Source organism: Drosophila pseudoobscura, chromosome X, assembly GCF_009870125.1.
Source record: "Drosophila pseudoobscura strain MV-25-SWS-2005 chromosome X, UCI_Dpse_MV25, whole genome shotgun sequence".
In the NCBI taxonomy this organism is placed as follows: domain Eukaryota; kingdom Metazoa; phylum Arthropoda; class Insecta; order Diptera; family Drosophilidae; genus Drosophila; species Drosophila pseudoobscura.
This window is the reverse complement of record NC_046683.1, coordinates 16,045,330-16,055,477: the sequence shown is the minus strand read 5'-3', so window position 1 is coordinate 16,055,477 and position 10,148 is coordinate 16,045,330. Positions and strand designations below refer to the sequence as shown.

The 10,148-nt window shown below is 46.8% G+C and overlaps 2 protein-coding genes across 2 annotated transcripts; both read right to left on the bottom strand.

Annotated features, from left to right (window-relative positions):
• Nucleotides 1–1,340: 1,340 nt before the first annotated feature.
• On the bottom strand, nt 1,341–2,585 carry LOC6901273 (involucrin). Its single transcript, XM_033384019.1, has 2 exons — nt 2,471–2,585; nt 1,341–2,376 (listed from the first exon to the last, which is right to left on the bottom strand). Exons 1-2 carry the CDS (start codon nt 2,550–2,552, stop codon nt 1,439–1,441), a joined length of 1,020 nt encoding a protein of 339 aa, XP_033239910.1. The 5' UTR covers nt 2,553–2,585; the 3' UTR covers nt 1,341–1,438.
• Nucleotides 2,586–3,766: 1,181 nt separating this feature from the next.
• Nucleotides 3,767–4,758, bottom strand: LOC6901274 (salivary glue protein Sgs-3). Its single transcript, XM_002133939.3, has one exon. The coding sequence runs from the start codon at nt 4,673–4,675 to the stop codon at nt 3,995–3,997; it is 681 nt and encodes a 226-aa protein (XP_002133975.2). The 5' UTR covers nt 4,676–4,758; the 3' UTR covers nt 3,767–3,994.
• Between the last annotated feature and the right edge of the window lie 5,390 nt (nt 4,759–10,148).

The following is a 10,148-nucleotide window of genomic DNA, read 5'->3' as shown; positions in this document are numbered from 1 at the left end:
CACAGTCCTCCGTGGTCCCTTATGCACTGTGCCCCGCTTTCAACCCTTAGCCCACTGTACCCCAGCTATGCCCCTCCTACTCCCTGTCGCTGCCCTTCCACTTCCCCTTCCTCTACCCACCAACATCCCTGTACATCTATACGTATACGTTTTTTTTTTGTTGCTTCCAGCTCTTTAACGTGTTTCAAAAGAAAGTTGGTTGACTTTTGAATGACTTTCTTGGCGCGCGCTTGGCTCGCAGGCACCCTATTCCTATTCCGCCTCAAGCTTTTGCCCCATCTGCCCCGTCCCCAAACCCCTTCGGCTCCTGCTGGCCCCAACTCTGTCCCACCCCAGCCCCCTGCCCTGCCCCTGCCTCTGCTCTGCTCGGGTCTGGTCTGCTCTACTGCTGCTGTTGTTGTTTGTTTTATGTGTTAAGTGCGCTGGGCCCAAGCGCGCAAATTTCTTCTTGTAACTGATGCTGACGTTGACATCGCACCCCCAAGCGACCTCCTCAACAGCATCTTGCCCAGTCCAGGCTCCCAAAAAAGTGTATGTGTCTGTGTGTGCACAGACGAGTCGAAAATCTAGTTACAATTAAAGTGACAGGCTGGCCACGGCAACAGACCAAAATCATAGAAATTGCATTCCCTTTGAACTTTGCTCCTTTTTGCAAGATAAGAATGGAGCAGCGGAGGCTTTGGAGTGATTAAAAAATGCACAATAGATGGACTGGATGCAGCGGAAGGGGGATCAAAAGTTGCTGGAAAACAGAACCTTACAGTTCTATACCAAGTGACCTGAATGGAATGGAAATCTTGGGATTTTAAGTATAGATGTGTACCATTTATGCTCGTATAATAGAGGCCAAACTGAAGCATAGACTGCAAACTGAATAAATTCTTTCAAGGCATATTAAAGCTGCTCATACAGAAACTACTAGCGTTTAATCCATAACCCATCTATCTCCCACATTCAAACTCAAATATTTGTTATCTTCTCTATAAGATTGCAATGAAAATGTTGAATGGAAGTTCCTTTCTTCCCGAGCTATAAGTGTGTTCATAAAATATTCGGCTTCTTTAGGGCATTCAAGAGTCGCGCAAGCACTACCTTCGAGTATTTTGCTCGAGCCCTGCCCTGGCCTGGCCGGCCCTGCCTGTCCTCCGTGAACTGCACTTGTTTTAATTACTGTTCCGTGTTGATTCCCCAGGACCAAAACGACCGACATAAAGTGAATTTTCAATTTTTCCATGCAACCCCCCTGACTGGCAGACCTCTGACTGGACCCCAACCCGGATCCGGACCCGGACACTGCCCATAGATGGAAGTCGTCGACTTGGCTTGGTTTCGTTCTGTTTATTTGCTCGCTTGCTCTTTATTCGACTACTGTGTCACTGGTAAGATCTGGGCCTGGATGGAGTGCGTTTAGTGGGGAATACCACTTCCCCTTGCCCCCCTAGACCTCGTTGTTGTCCTCGCGAACGCGAAGACGCTGCTGCTGCTGACGCTGCCTTTTGGGCTGCTGGCGACGTCGACGCTGCTGCTTCTGCCTCTGCTGCTGCTGACGACGACGCTGCTGCTGTCGGCGGCGCTTCTGCTGCTGCTGCTTCTGTCTGTTGCCGTTGCTGTTGCCGCTGCCACGGCGCTGGTTGGGGCGACGTCGCTGTTGCTGAACGCCACGACGCGTGTTCTGATTGCCATTGCCGTTGCGTATGCGGCGGCGGCGCACCACATTGCCGCCTTGGCCGCGGCGGCGCTTCTGCTGCTGCTGGGGACGACGGCGACGGCGACGATTCGCCCCCTGATTCTGCTGACCGCGCGGATGGTTGCTCTCCTGTTCCTGCTCCTTCTCCCCATCCTCTTGCTCCTGCTCCTGCTTCTCGGGGGCCTGCTCCTCCTCTTGCGACTGCGACTGAGGCTTCTCGGTGCTGACCTCCGCGGGCTGCTCGCCACCGCCTCCGCTGCCGCCTGCCTTGATGGGCTTGATCTCGCCAACCCGGACATTGGTCACCTGGTCACAGGGCACATCACTGTAGATGACCACATTGCCGTAGTTACACACGATCTGGTCCTGGCCATCATCCGCCTGTCGCCCCTCGATGGACCCCATGCCGCGCTTGTCCTCGATCTCGTAGATGTTCCCAGACTTCGTGATGAATCCAGTCACCTGCAGCGGCTTGGTGTCCTTCACCTGCATTCCCGACTTCAGCTGCATCGGCTCGGCCGGCATCTCCACCTGGACCGGGACCGGAACCGGAACCGGAACGGGAACGAGATGCTTCTGCTTGTTGGGCGGGGCATTCACAATCATCATGGGCTTGGTGGGCCTCACATCCAGCTTGGGGGCACTGGTGGGCTTCACCGTGGAGCTCGTTCGGGGCGCCACCGTTTGGCCTTTGTGGTGGAAACAAAAACAATACAAAACAAAAAATAATAGTCACGTTCATTTCTGATAAAATGCGGGGGCTAGGATTAAAAAAAAATTTACCGCTCACCAGCGAGAGGTCGCTGGAAAGGGCGATGGCCCAGACCAGGACCAGGATCGTCCAGAATCCCTTATTGCATAGCATATCAACGTCTTCGTTTGCCTCAACTATCTCAACTGAGTCGCGTTCCGTTCCCCAACTGAAACTTATATCAACTTCTTGGCCAACTTGCGCATAAATCATTCCCTAACGGCATTTCTCCAGCCAATTTAGATGGTTGTTCTTTTTAATTTTTCTTTTTGCCAGCCCAGAGATCTAGCATAATTAACTATCGGGGCTCAGAGCGTGTCGAAAAACCAAGAAAAAACAACAAGAAACGGCCAAGGGGCGACCCATTTACCAATAGAGTAGCGTCCATCCTCCATCCTCCACCGCCCCATCGCCATCTCCCGCTCGTTCTACCCCCATGCCGGGCAGAGTTCAACGGCTCAGCGACGAACTCTGGACATATGGACAACTGGACAACCGGACAGCTCATTAACATTCATATTTTTCGATACGAGTATACGTATACGTATACGCACACGATTTTTGCCGCTGTCTAAATTCTCTTTTCGCTTCATTTTCTCACATGTTGATTATGCAAATTGCTTTCAACCGATAGCTGTTCTTGGCACCCAGTGGGCATTTTCAAATTTGACCTTAGGCCAGTCGTAGCCCAAAGACAAAAACTAAACTCGCCAACCAATACCCTCGAACTACCACTCGAAGAAGGTCGAGGAATTTACAATGCGTGTAAGAGTAGCTCCAATGATTTCCACATAAAATAATAAACATATATTCTGTATTGTTGATACATTTGAAAGTTATTAGCTTTTTTTATTCTAATATTTTTATTACATATACAAATAAAAAAAAATTATTGCGTGCCCAAAAACGGGTTTGGATCTTGGATTTTGTTTGATATTGTTGTTGTTTTCGATATACGTACGAACAGCGGAAGTATTTATAGAAAAATCATAAATCAAAGACGGAGGTTGAGAATATCAAAAAGCGATAAAGTTTTATGTCGTTTTTTAATATCGTAGTGGAAAAACACACAACAAATTTGTTGAAATAATAATAATAAAGGAGTGCAAGGTACAAAATTATGGGAATGTATGGCAATTCGCTGTATGAGGAAGCGATCTATCTATCTACTTTTCAGGCCCACATACAACCTTATTATTGTCTCGTTTGCACGAAATGTATGTATGAAAAATATCCCATATCATGTCATTGCTTTGATTTGCCATCCAGTGGAACATTTTCTCCGGAAGTTAGGAAAACTTTTTGTACTGTTCTTATGAACATATGTATAATCAGTGAAGAGAAAAAAAATGATACCAATTGTTGATCGAAAGAACAAATACCGCCATCCTGAGATATTTGCACTTTCTCCCACAAACAGAAATGGTATGCATTTTTTCACGTTTATTTCCAATCAAAAACTTTCACAAATTAAAAAAATATATACACACATATATAAAAAAATAACTGCCTTAGGTGTTGAAATGGAGATGATCCATCAGGAGTTTTGAATCTTTTTAGTGCCTGCGATGGCCGTGGTGATGGCGCTGGTCCTGGCGGTGCTCGTGGCGGTCTTCCTGGCCGTGGCGCTGAGCATAGGTGCGCAATGCCTGGGCCAGCTCTGAGAGGGATCCCTTCTGGGTCTTCTCCTGCTTGCGCTCCTGCTGCCTCTTGAGCTCCTTGCACATCTTCTTCAGCTGCTTGCGCTCCTTCCTGCCCGACTTGGAGGACTTTCCCTCGCCGCTGTCCTCCTCGGAGGAGGATCCGCCGCGCTTCTTGCGTCTGCTCAGCTCGGCGCATTGCTGCAGCAGCTTCTCGGCCTCCTCATCGCCAGCGTCCTTGGGCTTGGGGGTGGTTGTAGTGGTTGTAGTGGTGCTGGTGGTACTGGGAGTAGTACTAGAGGTAGTTGTGCTGGGACTGGGTGTTGTAGTGCTGGTGGTTGTGCTCGGAGTAGTGCTGGTGGTTGTTGTACTGGGAGATGCAGTTTTGGGGTCTGGTTTCGGAGTTGTCGTCGTTGTCGTTGTGGTTGTGCTGCTGGTCGTTGTCGTGGAACTCGCCTTATCCTCCACGGGCTTGGGAGTGGTTGTGGTGCTTGTCGTCGTCGTCGTCGTCGTCGACGACGGGGAGCTGTCCTGGGGACGGGCCAGACAGCAGCCGACCATCAGCAGGCCAAATATTATCAACGTAGCCGCACGCATTTTCTAGCAAGTAAAAACTCGTATTTCCTCGGTCCAAGTAGCGCACAGTAGTCGACCACAACTAAATAGAGATCAAGTCTAGCCATTTGCTTATATATGCGGCACTTAGCGGGTCTCCCTCCACCCTGCCACGCCATCAGATGCCATGGGGGCCTTGCCTTCGAGCAGAGAGCATCAGATGCCGAGAGACGTACGCGCCGCGCCGTCCGACTGGTTTTTGGGATACGATTAGAAAAGCGTCTATAAATTGTCATTATACATTGAAATTTTATGAACAATTTTTTTATACTTCGGGGATTTTTTCTTTGCTATCAGCACCCTACAGACGAATTAGCCAAGTCCATAGGAGTTGGCCATAAGCTGTGGCAGCTGGCAAAATGTTGGCAGAACTGTCTATGCCTCACTCCACCCCTCAACACATATCGAATGATATACATTGTGTTTATAAACATATGTGTGAGTACATATGTACAGTGTCCAAAAATAATGTCAATATATAAGATTTTTTTTTTTGCCGCAACGGCAGCTTTTCTGTTTTCAGCTTGCGTTGGTCATTAACGCTTCTGAGAATTGTCTGCTGCCATAAATAAATAGTTCTCGCCTTCTTATCCCTCTCGCCAGCGCTGCTTATCAGCCATATACTCGTGTATATATGTATGTACATATGTACACTGCTTTCCTACATGCTTAATATTTACATACTCGAGCTATTTATGTATATTTTGCATAACTATACCCTTACCCGATGACAATACATCTTTCTGGATCGTTTGTAGGCTGAAAGTCGATAGCTTTCGTAGTTTCAATAGTCTCATGTACATATTACTTTTAAATCGAAGATAAATATTTTGAACTTCAATAATGAAATCAAAAATGTTTTTTTTTCTATTTCACATACAATCCCTGGGGCTACAAGATGTATATTTATATTTAAGGCCCTACTAACAAAATTATTTGAATTTTACACTAAACACTTTATTAATCTGGACTGATTTATTTTATTACAAAATGGTAATATAATAATAGAATATAAAATAGAATTAAATACGATCAAATATGAATTGAAATTTGTTGGGTATTGCCATCTGCGGTCTTGAGGCTTTTTTTCTTCGGCTTCAGGTTTCTTTTGTTTTATATGAACGTACGTACATATTGGATGGGTCTTCTTTTTTATTATTATTGGTTTTTGTTTTTTTTGTTTTTTTTTTGTAGCATGCGTTTTTGCGGCTCGCTCATAATGCCACTAATTGTTTATCAATTACACTTGTTAATTGTTTAATTCGACTGAAAAGTGACGATTCGCGACTGGGCTGGATACTGGAATCGGCATATGCGGCGGGGCGGGGGGGCAGGATGTGACTGGAATATCATACAAACTGCCACATTTATTCAGAGTTTGCACAGATGGGTCCATGGATATCATGACCCCTGTCCCTTTGCCTTCCCCTTACCCTTACCCTCCCCCCGCGCCGACACACAACCAGCTCCCACGATTACTTGCTCTTTTTTGTGCGCTGCACATTTGTTGTCTGTTTGCAATTTGTACAAGTAATTGAATAAAAAACGTGCCACAAAAAAAAAACAAGTAATTAAAAAGCGCAAAAAGACAAAGAACGAAAAATTAAATCCCCGCGCGCACTGCGACGCAGCTGAGAGCAGGAGAAAACGTGGTTCCAGTGGGTGGGATCAGGCAGCACCACGTAATCCATATGGAAGCGTTTTCAGCATTTCAGCGGAGTAGAGAGAATATGTTAATTGCGTGTGAAACCGCTTCAGCGAGTCCGTCCCTGCCACTCCGCCACCCCGCCACTCGCGATATTTACTCTTATTTATTACTTATTATAATTATAATTTATTTTTATTTGCATTCTCTTTCCAGGAAGCCATGCCATGCCGTACGTACGAGTCTAGGCTACTGTTCCGCTTGTCCTGGGCTCCCAGACTGCAGTTGTTCGTCGGGGAAAGTTCCGAGTTGTGCTATGAATTGGAATTCAAATGTTTCTCCTACGAAAAGAAATGTTGCCCAATCTAGTTGGCGCTTATTTTGTTTTCTTGCCCTTATCCAGACACAAATTCTCTCCAGTCAGTCGTTGGGGCGGAGTCGATTCGGAAACTAAATTACAAATTTTAGACTTTTTTATTTTTACTTTTTTTTTTTACTTTTGTATCGAAATTCGAAGCAGTCAAAATTGAATTATGTCCAATAAGCAGAGCCATGACGTTGCACCGATGTCCACCGAATCTTCGGGAGGGGGCAAAATGGCTTGTCACGATCTGACCGAGATGGTGATGCAGCTGAAGGCGTCAATCTTGTCGCTGCCGCTGCCTCCGCCACCCCGGGAGAAGTCAATGCTGACCTTGGAGCAGCAAATGCTAGCATTTACTCAGGAGGCGGCTCCTCCTGCCCCTGTGATGCCTGAACCAAAGCCGCTAAAACTGCTCTGCATGCGACCTGCAGGACGCGGAGAGAGCCCAGGGAACCTGAAAAATGCAGCAGCACCTTGTGCTGCCCCGGCAGGACCAATGCCGGAGGATCCACCAAATCCTTCGCTGGATCTGGGAACAGAAAGGGAAGAGAGTGCAGGACAAAGCCCAAGCCAGAACTAAACGACGCTGGACCATCTGCCCAGGGAAGCTCTGAATTAATTTACAACATACAACTTTTGTTACAACTGGATCCAAGCTCTCCTCAGCGACTGCAGCTCTTTATTTCGAATATTCATAAATAAATGCAAAATTCCAAGACAGTTACTTAATAATACTTAATAAATAATTATAAATTATTTTCTGGGGGCGCTCGAACGAAGCGGGGGCTTGCGGGTGAAGCGCCCTAGCTATTAATTATAATAATTATGTATAATTGTTAATTAAATGATTATATTAGACCGACATGCGGTGAGTACTTTTTTATATTTCATATTATTATTATTTTCCATACAAAATTTAAAAAGTTCAGATATTTATGTAGGTTTGCGCTGAATTACGGTAAAATCGGACAACCGAATATCTTTTATATATATAAGTATGTACTATACCATAGAGAATTGCTTTGTAATTGCTTTAAATTAGCAGCATCCTTAAATTTGTATATTGAAAACTGGGCTTATATTTATGTTCTTCAGTTCTCAATGACTCTCCCATTAAATGCTTAGAAATCACTTCAGCTGTAGCTATATGAAACGAATTTCTATTCATTCGAGGATTTTAGTAATGGCTCTTCAATGCTAGAAGCATTTCATTCTTGGCTGCTGGAATATTCTGCCCTTTTAGTTGCATAATCCCCACTTGCAGAAGCCTCGTTCCTGTTAAATGTCCGTCATTTAAATTGGGGATAACTTCGGTGCTGCTCCTTGCTGAATGTTTACAATGGCCAAAACTGCAGTTGCATGTCAAACCTCTTTCCGAGCCCCGGCGAGACCCTCTTCCCGTTGCTCTATTTCGCTCAAATTCGTTCAAATTCAGATACACAGATCAGGCTCACAGCCCGCTCGGGCAAAAAGCATCATCATAAGCGTTTCAGTAATGAGCGCGCAGAAGAACTTTCCTACGGCGATGATGGGCAAAAGAAAGTTGACACGGCCCAAACGAACCGAATCCGACTCGCAGCCGCCCAGTCAAGTCAACTTCTTCAAGTGCATTTCCATCTTATTCCTCAGATCTATTCTCACCCCCAATCCCTCCCATCCCCCTCGGCGTACCTTGACTTGCGGAAAATTTTCGCTGACAAGTGCATTTTCATAAAGATAATATTTCAGGGCTCTTCAAGTGAGAATGAGAGGAGCGGAGCGGAGCGGAGCACCAGTAGTTCACCAAAGTTCTCGTAAAACTAGAGTGCTCTGTCAGGCCGGGCAAATATCGCGCATACGCCACGTCGCACAGAACCGCTCCTGGGCAGTGCAGGCCGCTGAATGGCCGCCATATGAACTAAAACCGAAGGACAGCTGGGCCATGGCCTAAAAAGCGAGCCGAAGACGATCCAAATTTTAGACGCTGACGAGGCTGAGGGAGCCGAACGGAGACGAACCACAGCCGAAGTGCCTCGGAAGGCAGGCGCAGGCGCTGGGAGCGGGCAGCGACGTCGTCCCGGACAGCGGCAGAGCCGTTAACAGAGGCCTAACAGCAGCTTGTCAGAGTGGGAACAGTTTTGCTCAGGCCTCAGGTCTTTGTGCGGCGTTGTGTGCCGGAAAGAGCACGACCCAGAGGGAGCGAAGGGGGCATAAAGACCTGGCTCTAACTTTAGTTGTTTTTCTTTCATTCCACCTTTTTTTGGGGGTTTTTGCGGCATTTTCACTTTGATGCGTGTGGCATGTTTAACGGCACTTGATGATGCAACAACAGCAGGAAAGCAGCAGCAGTACAGGTGCACCCAAGCCCCCACTCTCACCTGCCTCTCCCCCTGTCCAAATGCATCCAACATGGCAAATGCATTTCAATTGCTTCCAATTCTCGTTGCACTTCATTAAACTCAATGTCGACATTCGACAGCAGCCGAAAAAGGACCATGTGGAGCGTGTGGCGCATGTGGATCGGGACGGGGTACTTGCGCCTGGGGGCCTGGGGGCCTTGGGACCGGGGACCGGGGACCAAGAGGCAGGCCTGACCTGCCTTGTCAGTGCTGTGCCACGTGACCTTCACACAGAGAAGGAGGAAGCGATGGAGCCAGAGACAGACTCATGTACGCACTGCCTGTGGCACGAGAGGGACCGACGCCGCTCCATCGAGAGGCCGCATCACGTAGCCAAAAGAATGAAGACCACAACAACAGCAAAATTTTCGCTAAAACTTCGAGTATATCATCTTTTGTTGTTGTTAACATTCCAGGAAATGCTTTCGCTTGATTTTCAGATGCCCATATGGCAGTGGGGCCGCCGAGAAATCCTATAACTGATTTTTTTCGACATGGCCTCAGTCCGAGAACACACAAAATCCAAGCACTAGGAGTCCCAAAACTCAAAAAATTATTCAAACGATGCTCGAAATACTCCATTCCCACTGACGATTTCCGAGCGAATTTCCCCTAATGGAACATTTTTCCAAATTTTTTCCTAATCTTAACGAAGCGTTGCACTGGTAAAATCGTTTTCTGTTTCGGTTTTTCGTGACGAGTCTCTCTGCATTTGTCCATTTTAATCAGCACCGCAGGCAGACAGGAAAATGTGCCTAAAAAAAAACAAAAAGAATGTGATTAGATAATGTAATTTTGCAAAGAATTCACCTTGCTCTCTCTCAGTCCACAATACACTTTTCCCACTGCGTATTGCCGTGGGCATTCCGACATTTGTACTGTCCATTGGTTTGTCACTTAAATGGCAAATGGCAAGAGGAAAGGCCTCACCTGACTGCTCCAGAAGATCCATTTTCCATGCCAGCGCCTCTTTGTGGCCTTCTGGTTCTGGTTCGGGGCTGGTCATGGTTCTAGGCCCTGCCTGCATCAACTGCCTGAAACACGTTTTTTCGACAAAATCCGGAGGCA

Coding starts and splice junctions, on each gene's coding strand:
- LOC6901274 (XM_002133939.3), bottom strand. CDS start 4,675: ATGCGTGCGGCTACGTTGATAATATTTGGCCTGCTGATGGTCGGCTGC.
- LOC6901273 (XM_033384019.1), bottom strand. CDS start 2,552: ATGCTATGCAATAAGGGATTCTGGACGATCCTGGTCCTGGTCTGGGCC. Junction 2,377..2,470: donor CGACCTCTCGCTGGTGAGCG/GTAAATTTTTTT, acceptor TCCACCACAAAG/GCCAAACGGTGGCGCCCCGA.